Source organism: Cupressus sempervirens, chromosome 1, assembly GCF_028749045.1.
Source record: "Cupressus sempervirens isolate cs-2001-9-10 chromosome 1, ASM2874904v1, whole genome shotgun sequence".
In the NCBI taxonomy this organism is placed as follows: Eukaryota; Viridiplantae; Streptophyta; class Pinopsida; order Cupressales; family Cupressaceae; genus Cupressus; species Cupressus sempervirens.
Window position 1 is genome coordinate 165,159,978 of NC_143118.1, and position 15,596 is coordinate 165,175,573.

Below are 15,596 nucleotides of genomic sequence, written 5' to 3' on the forward strand. Positions count from 1 at the left end.
AATGACAATTCTTCGACCAATGAAATCATAATTTGAATGATATATAATTATAAACTTGTAAACGTCAATTCTGAATTCACCGAGTTCCTTCCAATTTCTGATTAGAGTGCCTGATCACTTATATTACATGTCCGTGACTTTAAGTCACGCTGATAGAGAAACATGCTCTTGCTCGTAACCAATTGCTTCAGCCCTACCTTTGCCTTTATAAAGTATCAGCATAAGTTTGTTCATGGTGCTCCTCAAAAGAAATCTTAATCACCTTAATTTTGTCAGTCTCCTTTCCAGATGATAATCATTTATGAGAGTTAATATAGATATATTCAATTATGTTCACTTTCAGCATAGTATGTAGAATCACAATATATATTTCTCCTGTGTTAATTTGCCTTGCAGAAGGTTGACTGGTTGAGCTTATATGACCATTCATTGAGAGATATAATAATAGGATATTGTGATGTTTTATGATTGAATTGCGTAGTTTACATACTATAATCCTCACATAACATAAAATCATTTGACTCGCTGAACCCCAGCAAAGTAACAGGGTATTACAATTTATAACTAAATATAATACATTAAGCTCAATGCTTAAAAAACCCATTGTGTCAAGATGAATCAGTAAATTTTATTTCCAAATAGCCCTCTTCAAATAAAAAGTCAAATACGCATTCTACTTCGACTCCTTTAAGATTATAGCACTTCATGATAAATAATTAAATGGCAAACGAATTCTTCCACTATGGTCTCTTACACTAACCCACTGCGTACAAATGTTCAATATTAATTCCAGACATCTAGTCTGTCCCAGAAGCAAGTAAAAATAGTCCTCGCAATCTATATTCTGGAGCCTAAGCCGAAAACTGACAATAAAACCCCAAATCACTTTAATGGATTTGGTATGATACATCACTCTGCAGACAAAATCAATGCTTTATTCTCTCATTTGAGGTGGGTATTATCTTTTTGTTCCGAGCAATGGTTCTGAAAGGCCTTCTGATGTCCTTGAGCTTGCCAAATTCACGTTTTCTGTTTTGTTTGTGTCTTCGTCAGTCAACTTCCGCTGAGGTACATTAGTTGAATGGCTTTGACGCCCTTGTCCTCCCTGTACAAAAAATTCAATTATTTTCGAAACTCCATAAAATGAAAGAACAATTTCTAGCCCCCTCCCTCTCTCTCCGGCGTGCATGCATCTGCACATATATGAGAAGCATCTTGAATGAGACAGGGAAGAATGAGGAATGATGTGATTACTTACTGCTGCCTTCTGGTTTGTAAGACGACGAATGGAAGGATGGCGTGCCACTGAAGATGCTGCTGCTGCTGCTGCAACCCGGATCCTGAAAATGTATGGCAGTAACAAATTAACTAATCCAAAAATATTACATACAAGAACTACTAAAGAAGAAAACATTAATAGAAATTGTACCAATTCCTGTATTTGTTTCTTCAAAATTTAATTATTTGTTTGTACTCATAAATAAGGGCTCGTCCAGCCTTGGACTTGAGGGAACCACCACATTAACACTGTTGCGTACTAGGAAGTTTGGCTGTAGACCAACAGTAAACCAGCATAAATCAACTGCCAGCCTACATTCCATTCTCAACATACCCCTTGTTTCATTTGTTGCATATGAAATTTCTCTATGGTTCTCTGGCCCTAGACTTATCTAGCCAAGCAAAACGATTCACTAAAAAAGAAGCTTATAAAAGGACTTGTGCACACCAGCCAGGTGTAGAACCTGAATCATTTTTACTAAATACACCAACTTGCCACTAGACCATGGGCCATGAAGGAATTTTAACTGTGAAATGAAAAGCATTAACGACAAATACATTTTTATTTTTTCAACTCTCTTCTCACTAAAGCCTATGAGTGTAAAGGACCAGTCCAGCATCTTATACTGAAGTCATCTTATAAAATGTTTCTTTCCCCTTCGAGAATTTTGTTGTGGACAGCTCTCAAATGCTTTGTTGAAATCAACAAAAAAATTTTCTTTGAGCTTAGTAACTAGAATAAAAACATATATTAGTTATTAGTTATATTGTAATTTCAGTTAGTCGGGGAGAATGGTTGTCTTGTAGGCTAATTGAGTAGCTTCGGATAGTTGCCAATGGTGGAAATTCTTTGGAAACCATCAGATAGTTTATATACTCCTTCTGTAATTGTGGAAAGGGATTAATGTCTTCCCCATCTCTGAATAAGAACATTGAAGCATTGAATGAACAAAGGAACGACTTTTGTATATTATTGTTGATGTTTGGTAGCGTCAGTTGGATAAACTATGAAACTAAAGTGCAAAAATGTGTGTGTGTGTGTGTGTGTGATACACACACACACACACACACACACACACACACACACACACACACACACACATAATTAAACAATAAATTTTTATTATATTAATTAGATAATAATGGATAGACATGTCTCTCCGTGTCTCTTCCTTAACATAAATAAGAGTGATATCGCTGCCATTGGAAAAAATATACCAAGAAGGCAATGCAACTACACTTGCAGTTATCCAAAGATTCAACATGGTATCAGAGCCAAACTGCGAATGTAATCAAACGATCAAATACACTTAGATAAGCGACTCCAAGATAGTAGACAAGGGAAAAGGCAATGAAAAGAATTAAGATCTGAAGTATGCAGTGATACATAACAGAGTATCTATCTGGCATAGCCAAGAAATCACAAGACGAGCAAAGGGCCAATAATTTCTACCATAAACTCCATGCGAGCATGATATATATCTATTATATCAAATGCAGAAAAAAGGATTAAATAATATGTGCAACAGAAAGAAGTCAGTGATGGAATTAAAAGCCAGATTATAAGACGATGATACTCTCCACAAGCGCAAGGATACAATAGCAATGCGATTTACTGCAGAAAACACTCATTTAAAGAAGCAATGGGAAAGGAATGAAAATTCATTGAGCACCTCTGTTTTGACTTGGTCATCAAGCAGTGAAGGAAGAAGTGTATTAATATGATAAGCGATGCAGCGTGAGATACGACCTTACAAAAATAATGTATATAAGGCAGTGACACGTATTATTATACTAAAGGGTATTAATTGATTAAATAAGGGATGAATGATAGAGCGGCAGCAAAGACATATCGCAGCTAAGACAGAGAGTTTCAGCAATAAGATGAAGAGGATATCATGTGTCAAAATGTTTAATAGATAAATAGAACCCTCAGAGATATATGGCAGCAAACAGGTTGAAGATTTCTTAGTTTGAAAAAGTAAGATTCAGTGCCATGATCTGCATTGACAGACATGATGGCAGCAATTCACTAGAACTATTAACAATTGTTTGGGAACGATAGAAGATGACACAAATTTGAGGCAGCGATAGTCAAATAAAGATATAATATTGGTCAAAGAATATTATGTTCATGCTGTTCGAACAGAATGGAATATGCATCTCAATATATTTTGGAGAAGGCCCTCTCAAATAAGGAAACTAGCATTAAAAATATTGCCTTCATACCAAGGTCGCGGCAAAAGCGATTGGGATAAATAAAAGGTGATACTAAGTAAAAATAATACTCATATTGTGTCTGGGGGAGGTGATAAAGAGAGAGAAAATTTAATTGATGATCCAGCCATTTTGAGTGAGGAGGAAAACATGGGGAAAGCTTCCACTCCAGTAAAGGAGATTGAGGGACAAGATAAGGAGGGCCAGAGCCATCATATTCATGCGGAGTCTGGTGAGGAGGAGCCATTGGATGGGGGGATTCATACTGATAATGTTGGCCCCTTACCACACACCACTACTGATGAAGCGGGTGACTCCTTGGCGAGGGAAACCAAACTCTCCTTCCTTCACTCTGCTAAACAAAAAACTACTCTTTCCTTCAGGTCGACTCCTGGTTATATAATGAAATAATGGGACTGAAGAAGAAAATGGATACCTTGCAACAAAACCAGGAGGCTGACCGGGCTATTATTCAACACATGGAGGTGCAAATCGGAGATATCCCAAAAAAACTAAAGGATTATGAGCAAAATCTTAGAAAGCTCATCAAGGAAAGTGGAAAAAAAATGGAGCAAGTTACCTCAAGCATCTATGCAGCTGCGGCGACATTGGGTAAAAGAGCAAATGAAGGAACCATATCTTCGGAGGGCCCAAGTAAGAGGACAAGACAAAGTTCGAGGAAGAAAGCTTTGATTGCTGCTGCTTCTTCGGCTGTTAACTCCATCCAAGACACGGCTAAGATTGGTAAGGAGGCTGTTAAGATGATTATGGAACTACAATAGTTTCCTGGGTCTTCTTTTCTGGTCGGGTTCCTGTTCTGGTCCTGTTAGCTGGTTGTTACTTCTGGTTCCTATGTGTGGTCCTGATTTCTGGCTTTTAGTTTTTAATCTGTATTGACGGTTCCAGGTCCTTGTAAAACCTGGGTACTTTATTTGGACTTTATTAGTGGTTTCAAGTCCCTATAAAACTTTATTTTGGTTCCACTTTTTAGTAGGTTTAAGGACTCTTTCCTGTTGGATGGCTTGTTTTTTCCTTTTTTGACGATGTGAAAGGGTTTCGAAGTCCCTTCAAAACCTGTTTTTACTGTAATCTAAAACATAAGCTGTTTTGTTTGGGTTGCTAAAATGAAATCAGTATTGATTAAAGATGTAAAGAGTATAAACCATTTCATTGGCAATAGGTGCAATTGAAAGAAAAGGTTCTCATTTGAAAAGTCACACCCATAAGAGAAAATATATTAGGCTCATTGGCAAATAGATAAGTTAAAAAAAAGGTTATTTCAGAATATTAAAAATGAGCTAATAAAGAGCAGAACGGTGAAGGAAGATTAGCATTAGATTCAGAGGAAGATTGAGATTCAAAAGGGGCCTAACATTTCATTAGAGGCAACCTTGAAAGAGGGAGCAAATAGAAGATATAGTTCAATCAACCTTCGGTGATCTTGGCCGTATTGATTTAGATGGAGTAGACCATGTTGAAATGGATTCTCTAGTGATCAATAAATTGTAGCAATCAAGAGGATTGTTTTTCATGAATGTATTTCATGACCTCTGTGTATATCATGAGAAAGTGACGACTTCCAAATGATTATCACTTGTAGAAGTTATTGAAAGGTGACGATCTTTTAATAACCTTACTTTCTATTATGATAGACATCTTATGATGGCTAAAACAGATCATGATAGATCATACTTTCCATGGTGGATGTTCATATGGTAAGCATTATGAGAATGCGCATGCACATACCTTATGAACATTTTTTAGTACATGGTGAATGTTACGCAAATTGATGTTCAGGAGGCCATTACACAGAGTACTTGGTGAATATCCTGCAACTCAACATTCAGGAGGCCATTGCTCAAATAGTACATGGTGAATGTCAAATGAGTTGACATTCAGGAAACCATTATTCACAATATATTTCTATTACATTGAGATAATATATGGTCATATGTTTATACTCTCTAGCTAAGAGGGAGTGTTGATGTTTGGTAGCTTCAATTGGATAAACTGTGAGACTGAAGTGCAGAATATGTGTGTGTGTGTGTATTAAATATATGATATATTATATAATTAAACAATTATTTGCTATTATATTAATTAGATAATAATGGATAGACATGTCTGATGAGGAGACATGTCTATTCCTTAATATAAATAAAAGTGATATCACTGCCATTGGAAAAAATATACCAATAAAGCAATGTAACTGCATTTGCAGCGATCCAAAGATTCAACAATTATGAAATATGCTATTATTCTTGTATGAGTCACTCATGAATGAATAAACCAATTTATTATGCTTAAATAATTGCATGACTAGATAGACGAATAAAATTTGGCACAATTGTCTTCAAAAAGTCAGGTTGTAATTGCCGTGTCCTAACAATACAGATGGGAGCTTTTATAAATAGAAGTATAGGCAAGAGAATTAAATATATTAGCATTTCATTGAAAGAGGCAGACGGAAATTAATTGGTAGGAATAAATGACCCATTGAAGCAGTCAAACCTTCCAGTTCAGATATCAGCAACGGTTGGCAATAAAGGGATCAGATTCAATTAAAGCCTCATTGGGATCTACTGCAGTTGAAGAATAAATGAACATTGTTTATTTAAAGAAAAGATCAGCAAAGTGATGTTTGATCTAGTCATTATCATTTTGAAGTTAAGAAAAAAAATTATGATAAAAATCAGGAATATCTCAAAAAGGGACATTACAGAAATGGCCATATAATGGGACAGCTGGTTGAAGAACCTACTAACATTCTAATCAAGAAAGAGATGACAACCCACACAAGACCTGGTAAACTTATGGGACACATCAGTAAAACTGAATGAGTGCATATGGAGGGACAAAAAGATTGATCTAGCTTCCAAAGCTTTTTGGTAGAGATTGACAAATCTTTTGAAGAGTTCACATTATTGAAGAACAGTAATGCAATTGTAGAAAATTTCTATAACAGAATACAAGGATAACACAAGAATGTCAAAGCCTATAATCATAGGACAAAAGAGCTCATAAAGTTAAAAATGAACCAGCCAATGCTCTCAAGAAGATATGGTTCATTGAAGGCCTCATTCCCTCACTACAATAGAAGATGAGGGTAGCTCTACCCATTTCTAATGGAAGGAGAATGAAAGCGCTCTAATGGAAATGCAAGTACTTCCATGAGACTCAAACAAAAATATTGCATAGCAAGTATTACAAAGTACCACACACATCAAAACAGAAAATCCCTTTCACAGCATTCTACAATTAAGATTCGCAATCACTACTATATTAGATGATAGCCAAAATGATAGAAGAATGGGCCAGGAGAAGGGTGTAGATTTTATAGTAGAGCGTCCATTGCAAAGTCATTGAATAATAAACCCTATATTGCTAACAACTACTGTCACAAAGAAACCTACCATAGTGCATATGGAGATTCTTGAAAATAATCTAACAAACACAATCGTTGATGGTGAATCGAGGGTGAACGAACTTCTAAAAGATACCAAGAAGAGCTTCTTTTAACTTGCCATATGGCCACCAACTTTCCAATTGGTGGGAAATAACCAACAAGTAATTAAAGTGTTAGGGCTACTAATGGCCCAAGGAGCTAACAAGAACTCGGTCATATCCCTTAAATCTTTGTAGTTACTTGAAATTTCAATACATAAAAAGGTGTATGATGCATTGTTGGGTTGGGAATGGTTGACTGTAGAGAATCTGACCACAACTGGAAGAACAGAACATCTATTGAAAACCAAGGAAGTATACAATACGTTTGAGAAACTAGATTGTGAGTGAGAAAGTAGCTTCCCCAGATTTAGACTCAAACTCATGAGCAAGTTGGGCAAAATAAGAGAAATGCCCTATTGAGCCAAGTGATGAGGTTATTCTAGATCTACAACATTTCTCAAAAGACAACAAATTCTCTTAAGAGGACTGTTTCATTGGCAATTAGAAGATTATGAGTTGTTTCAGCCAGACTGTACAGGATACAGATCATTATAGTTTAGGAGGTTGAGAAAGGGAAGAAAAATGTGGAAGAGGATTGTTCAATACTAGCATAACATAAAATTCCACCAAAGTATGTGGAAATTAAAGTGGCAAATTCAAAGCTAGATGACACACCTAAAATTTAATAAAATAAGGATATAAATATGAAAAACATGCAACCAAGAAAGTGAATCTAGGAAACTAAGGTAACTCAAAAGTCACAATGGTTGGTCACAATTGGAATCTAACATTAAAAGCCAGCGGAATACAAAGGCCTCTTGGAATAAGTACACTAAAATTTTGTGTCCGTCAAGTTCCCTTGATACCTGGAGCACAACTGGTAAGAAAAAGACTTTATAAGATGAATTGAAAATATGCAGCAAAATTTCAAGAAGAAATATGGACAATATTAGAATAAAGAATCATATTCAAAGTGGGGACCAATTACCATGCATGCCCCATAGTTGTATCATTGGAAGAATCTGAGAAAATCAGAGAATGTGTGGATTTTTGAAACTTCAATGTGGTGATTTTCAATCCCATTTATAGATTCTATTCTCAAAAAAATAGCAGGGCATGAGATCTACTCCATCGAGGGATTTGTTAATTACAACCAGATACGCATTACTGAATAAGATAAACTGAAAATTACTTTCTTAGTAGAAAATGGAGGATATGGCTATAACAGAAAGTCATTCGGACTATGAAACACTCAACAATCTAGAGAGTAATCCAGCATATAATTGATAAAATGTCAATAGAATAGTTCTATTCCTTCCTAGATGGTTGGTTGGTCTACAATGTGACCACGAACCACATTTAAAATATTACAATAATAAATAGTTTCTATTATCTTTGTTTAGCATCTAATGGTTATCTATTGTAATCTCATGTAAATATTAGAATGTTTCTAATATTTAGTTTCCTATTTCTAGAGTAGAATGTTCCTATTCTTTACGATTGTTTCCTAAGGAAACATCGCTCAGTCTCTTGTATAAATTGGTCTCTTGATCACTGTTAATATCAAGCAAATATTTTCCAATTGCTTCGTAATATGGTATAAAAGTCAATTCTTTGAATTTTTTCAAAAAATATTATGATTTCTTGTTTGAAATTATCAAAGCAATATTTTTCAAAATGATTTTCAGTGACATGTGCTTTGAGCTAGGGTTTTTGTCTGCTACTAACGGCCATTATTCTAAAACTATTGTTTGTATCCCAGCGTTTTTTTTCTATTGCTCACATCTCAAAAAATTGCACCATTTTTTTGGGTTCTATTACCTCTACAAATCACAACCCTACCTATGGTTTACTACTACAAATCGCGACATTTGTTTTTACTCAAATCATCGTTTTTTAAGCCTGTATAATCTTTTCCTTTCTTGAGGTTTTTTGTAGCCTCCAATCACCATTGTTGGAGGCGTCTAGGGTTTTTTTGGGCCTTGCGGGTGAAGGAATTAACATGTGGCAAGGTAGTGATAAGAAGGGATTACCAACTGCACAAATAGCAGCGTTAGGAAAAGAGCAAGAAGATGTTGATAGAGCAGTTTCAAAAACAAAACGTGGTGCTTCCAAAAGAACAAATACACCAACAGCACCATCCGATCAAACAAGCACAAGAACACATCCTTTTTTGCCTATGCCAACTACAAATGATGAAGATGTAGACCCATCTCCACTCACCCACAAGAGAGGCCCACTAGATAGGGCATTCCAAAATGAAATGAGAGACATTGTTGATCACAAAATTGGACGTTTAATTGTAGATGGTGTTTCATTTAATTTTGTGAGAACACCTTATTTTAGGGAGATGGTGCAAGCAATAAATGAAGCACCTTGTGGTTACAGATCGCCTGGTTATGAGAAGTTGCACACTACCATATTACACAATGAGAGGAAATCTGTAGAGGCTGAAGTTCAACCAATAAGAGATTCTTGGGTTCAATCGGGTGTGTATTATTTCAGATGGGTGGAAAGATTGTAGAAACCGTCCATTGATCAATGTTATTGTTGTATGCCCTAAGAGGGCAATGTTCTTGAAGGCAGTTGATTGTGAAGGGCAAGCGAAAGATTCAAAATTTATTTCAAGCATTCTCATTGATGCCATAGAGTCAGTGGGTCCTGATAATGTTGTCCAAGTGGTCATGGACAATGCAAAAGTTTGCAGGGCTGCAGGGATAATTGTAGAGTCTAGATATGATCATATCTTTTGGACACCATGCACCGTCCACTCTCTCAATTTGGTGATGAAATCAATTGGCACCAAAATAGATTGGGTGAAAAAAGATATATGAGGAAGCTGAAGAGATTCAAATATTTGTGACAAATCACCACATGTCACAAGCAACTTTTAGGAATTTCTTGGACTTGGAATTATTGAAGGTAAATTTGTATATTTAGTATTCAGTTATATATTATTGGATTCAATAAAAAATAAAAAATAAATTTGTTGTTTACATTAACATGTTTTAATTTTTAAATGTATTACTAACTTGAGTTTAACATGTTCTTAGGTTGTTGAAACCTATTTTGCCTCTCACACAATCGTCTTAAGATGACTTGTGAAGGTAAAAGAAGCATTGAAACATGTGGTCATTAGCCCCCAATGGGGCGTTTGGAAGAATTCCAATACAGCAAGGGCCTTAAATGTGAGAAGAATGATACTAGATGAGGATTGGTGGGGTTTTATGACTTAGGTGTTGGAAGTCACCGATCCAATAATGGCAATGCTTCGCTTTGCAGACAGTGATGAGCCATGCCTTGGGGATATTTATGATTCCATGGACACTATGTTGCAAAAAAAAAACGGTAAGTTCTATGCTCTTTTACAACAATTGTTTATTTGAGATATCTAGATTCTAAAGTTTAAACTGACATAATCACTAATTATAATTATTATTCATGTCTCATATCCTAGGTCATACAGAGGAGGGAGAATGATCTTGAGGACACCTTTTACAACAAGGTGGAAACAATTGTTCATCATCGATGGAACAAGATGACCACACCTTTGCACCTCCTTGCATATGCTCTATCCCCAAGGTACTGTAGTGCTTATCAAATGCTTGTGCTTATGTTATCCAATGTTTGTGCTATTGATATTTGATATTGTTCAATTGTCTTTTGTTATCCCCAGCTACTACAATGGAGATGTACTTCGCCTTCCAAATAGAGTGCCACCATTTAGAGATACAGAGGTTGCAAATGGGTATAAGAGGGCACTAGCTAAAATATTCCAAGATCCAAAGATTGGGGCAATTGTGAGGAGTGAATTTGTTGCCTTCATCTCAAGTAAGAATTTCCACCCTATTGCTATAGCTGACCAAAGTAGGATGGATGCCATCAAATGGTGGTACCTTCATGGACAAGCCTCCATGTACCTCCAACCTCTTGCCATAAAGATCCCATCCCAACTAAGTTTGTAAAATTTAGCACCTAAAGTTGATTTCTTAAGCTTAAGGTTAACACTCTCAATTCTTTGAATTTACCTTGATTGTTGTATTGATAATTTTTAATTTCTCTTTAGGTTGCCAGCTCTTCTGCAACTGAGTGAAATTGGAGTACTTACTCCTTTATCCTCTCAGTCAAACGCAATGGGTTGGCTCCAAAAAAAGAAGACCTTGTGTTCATTGACAACAATTTGCACTTCTTGTCATGGAAGGATCCAATTTACAAGAAGGGGCCTGAAAAGCTTTGGGATGTAGCACCCAAAACTCCTGATTTAGATATGACCATCCGGGATCTTGCTAGATCCACTTTAATTGATGTGGATGATGAGGAGGATGATTATGAGTTCACAATACCCTCTACTACTAGTGGTTTGGATTCCTCTACTAATAAGATGCAGCACTTGCAGCTCATCAGAACCCCTCTGATGTGGATTTTCTTGAAAATCCATTTGACAATTAAATCAAAAACTTAGTCTTTACTCTTGACTCTTTTCTGAGTAATTCAATGTTAACATGTTGATTTTCTTTATAATCGTGAAAATAGATTTATTTATCAAGTATACTAGATTCATAGATGCATAGTAGAATAATAGATTGATACTATGAAATGATTTAGTTTTAGAATTATGTATATCTCTTTTTTTTTAGTATATATAATGCATATATATTATATATATGCACGAACCTTCCACAACTTATAATTGGGAAAAAAAATCCCAAATCCAAGGATTTGTTTCACTTGCCCGAATCGGATTCATGTCACGAATCGACAACTAAGGTATTTTCTGCATTTTCGTCATTTATTTTGGGATTTTTTGCAACCAAAGTCGTTTTTGGTCAAAACCCAATTTTTTTTTGTACTGGATAAAAAATTATTAATAGGATCTTGGTGGTTTTTTCGAGATCTCGACTAGGTTGTCATTTGTTTTTCTGGGTGCCTCGATTTTCAAGCCAATGGATCTAGAATCCGATAACATATTCTTTTTGGACTCAATTACCGGATATTGTTATTTAGGCCTAGGCCCTGGTAATGGTTCTTTAGGGGTACTTCATGGGTTCTCTGTGTGTGCTTCATAGGACATATAATGAACTTGGCCACCTAGGAAGTACCCCAAGGCAGTAGGTCAGTTTATGTATGTATTTTTATTTAATCAGCATGCTCTTTGTATCAGCTTTAGATAGTGTCTTGCAACAACTTGCTATTATTATTCAAGTTAAAATTGGTCTATGTAAATGCCCTTAGTTTATGACAGCAATGAACAACAACCTACTTCGATTCATTTGAAGGTCAGGGATTGATTTTTTTGTTTGTTTGAAGACCTGAGTATATTACTGTTGATAGATTTGTATGACCCAGCCAATCGTTATGTTTGTTAGGATTTATGTCAATTTGTAATGTGCATGTAATCTGAAACTATATTAGTAATACAATTATTTATTTACAATTTTATTAGCCAATATGGATTTATGAGTATCACTCTTCTATTTGTATTTGTAACTTTGATGTTTGAACATAAATACATACATATATGGACAAACCCAAATCCGCAAGGGGGGGAAAATTGTCGTACCCAAACCCTGTATTCGTACTCAAACCAAAACCCAAATCAGCAACTTAGTTTTTGGGTTTTTTCGAGCTCTCTTTTGGGTACCCCTTCAATTTTTGGGGTCTTCCATTTTTTTGCCTCGAAATATGTGCCTTCACAATTTTTCACACTTTTTCACTGAAAAACGTGCTATGGCATCTTTAGCTAATATTCTACTTGAGGGCAATTCAAAATTCAATGGTCGAAATTATGGCACATGGAAGCAGCGGATACTATCAATCTTTGAATAACGAAATACTGATTAGATTGTTCTGGGTGTTGCAAAGCGTCCAACTGCAGCTGGTATTGATTAGGCTACATGGGATCTAAATAATCGGGAGGTGATGATGCTTCTCAAATTATCCATGGTTGATGATCAAATTATGCATGTAATCTAAAACTATATTAGTAATACAATTATTTATTTATAATTTTATTAGCCAATATGGATTTATGAGTATAATTCTTCTTTTTGTATTTTTAACTTTGATGTTTGAACATAAATACATACATATATAGACAAACTCGAATCTGCAAGGGGGGAAAAAATTGTCGTACCCACGTACCTGAACCTTGTATCTATACCCGAACCAGAACCCAAATCAGCAACTTAGTTTTTGGGTGTGTCGAGCTCTCTTTTGGGTACCCATTCAATTTTTTTGGGTCTTCCATTTTTTGCCTCGAAGTACGTGCCTTCACAATTTTTCACACTTTTTCACTGAAAAATGTGCTATAGCATCTTTGACTAATATTCTACTCGAGGGCAATTCAAAATTCAATGGTCAGAATTATGGCACATGGAAGTAGCGGATACTAGCAATCTTTGAATATCGGAATGCTGATCAGATTGTTCTAGGTGTTGCAAAGTGTCCAACTGCAACTGGTACTGGTTAAGCTACATGGGATCTAAATAATCGAGAGGCGATGATGCTTCTCAAATTATCTGTAGCTGATGATCAACTCCCTCAAATTCCATCCGGCAAGACAAATGCCAAGATATGGGAGCATCTCAAGAAACTTCATGAGACTTCAGACAAAAGCAGACCTTTCTTTCTCAAGAACACTTTATTTTCTATTATCATAGATAAGTGAAAATCACTCAAGGAACACCTAAATAGGATTCAAAAAATGCGTGATCAGTTGCTTGCCATTGGACGCAAGATGGAGGAAGAGGACATTATGATCATAACCCTCAAAAGTTTACCCAAGTCCCACGAGCATTTTATCGAGACTCTCAACATCACTTCTATTGGTGTTGATCTGAAGTTCACAAATCCCTACACACTTCTGCTTCAGCAAGATCGGTGGAAACAATAGTTCAGTAGCAATTCCAACTCCCCCTCCACTAAGCAAGCCTTTGTTGTTGAATCCTTTCAGAAGGATAAAGGCAAGTCTCACCAGAAGTCCTCTGCTCCAACATTAGAAGGCTCCAGGAAAAAGAACATTGAATGCAACTATTGCCACAAGTACGAGCACATGAAGGTTGAATGTCGGAAGCGCTTAGCTGTCCTATCTAAGCAATTTGGTTCACAGCCCACAGGAAACAGTGCAGAGCACACTAAGCAGACGAAATTCGCCTTTTATGTCATGTCCCCTTTCCAGAGTGGACATCAGAGATGATAGAGTTGGCCTATCATTAGAGTCTCGTAGGCTGGCAGTGGTGTTTAGGGACACAGTCAAGGTAAACAGTGTTCGGATCTGGAGTTTCAAACAATAGGAGAGCAGTTGAGAGCAGTTCCTTAATTGTAGGAGTTTCCTACATTTTAGGTGGTGGAGATGGGTTACATTCACGAGTCTCTACGAGATCATTCTATGGTTTCAGTTTCGGGAGATTTGGAGACATTCCTATTTTTTAGGAGTATCCCTATTTTTGAGGGATGAGACTGTCAGTTATTTCAGATTATCCAGCATCAGTCATAGGAGGTGACGAGATCAGTTTCACCTTGTAGAGGTGTTTTGGCTATTAATTCGCTATTTGGAAAATATTTTAATATATATAAATATTCTCCTAAGTTAGCATTTTAATAATTTATAATAAAGCTATTTATATAGCTATTTTGGAGTAATAAGGGGTTTTTTAGCCTCATCTGGGTGAATATCCCTTCTTGTAATAGCTTGTTGGAAAGGTCTTGAACTCTTTTAAATATTTCTCTTTTGACTCTAAGCAATTTGGTGAACGGATTTCTTTCTATTGGGAAAAAGGTCATTTTCTAGATACTTGACCACTTTAAAAATGAGAAATATATTATTTTATAACCCAACACTGCATGGAGACACTTTTAGGGTTCGAGCTAAAGTTTGGTGGGTTATAAGGAGATAAAGACAAAGTTCGAAGGCATTATTGACATATTACATCTTGGATTTGTAATTTGGGCTCTGATTGAGCTTTCAGCACTTGGGACGACAACCCCACTTGCTTTGCCTGTTTGGGATGTAGCCCCCAAGACAGTGGTTTGGATTTGTTGCAGTCAAAATCATCTTGGAGATTGTGCATTGATTCTTCTGGAGAATGCAGTATTGAGTCAAAGTTTTTATCTGGGGTTTGGGCATTTTATCCACATGTGGGTACGGCAGCAGCTGGTAGCCATATTCCTTCCCACGTGCAGCATTAGAGATCTAGAACCTAGTCATAGCTTCCTTATGGGCTCGTATTTCTCCTTCACGCCTTCAAGTTGGGTTTATCCTTAGTTGTAATCATCTGAATATTATTGTAAATCTTCATCTAATTACAAATTAGGTTTTATATTCAAAAATCTGCTTGAAGTGAAATTGCTTTGATTGTATTTGGAATATATTTTCAGAACTGGTTCATGTTATTGTACTTCTGTTATTACTTATTGAAAAATCATCAAAAACATAAAACAATCAAACTCTTCTGCAACTCCCGTCTAGTTCTGCAAGAAGATTTTAATAAACAGGGAAAACAAATTTTAAAATAATAAAATTACAGCAGATCAGCAGAAGAGATCCCTCAAGGATTTTTCATTTTACGCCTTTTGACAACTTCGTGCTCTAGATAGATTAACCATTGAGGGAGGGTATTATGATAATAGATAGTTTCTATTATCTTTGTTTAGCG

General features: G+C 36.0%; 1 protein-coding gene across 1 annotated transcript in view; it reads right to left on the reverse strand.

Moving 5' to 3' along the window:
- Window positions 1-603: 603 nt before the first annotated feature.
- The window catches only part of LOC149576664 (DUF21 domain-containing protein At4g14240-like), a 155,113-nt gene continuing 140,120 nt past the window's right edge, over window positions 604-15,596 (reverse strand). Inside the window, exons 12-13 of the mRNA XM_089818844.1 lie at window positions 1,259-1,340; window positions 604-1,105 (exon numbers count right to left, since the gene is read on the reverse strand). Coding sequence (XP_089674970.1) covers window positions 959-1,105; window positions 1,259-1,340 — 229 coding nt within the window. The 3' untranslated portion in view covers window positions 604-958. The remainder of the gene's footprint in view (window positions 1,106-1,258; window positions 1,341-15,596) is intronic.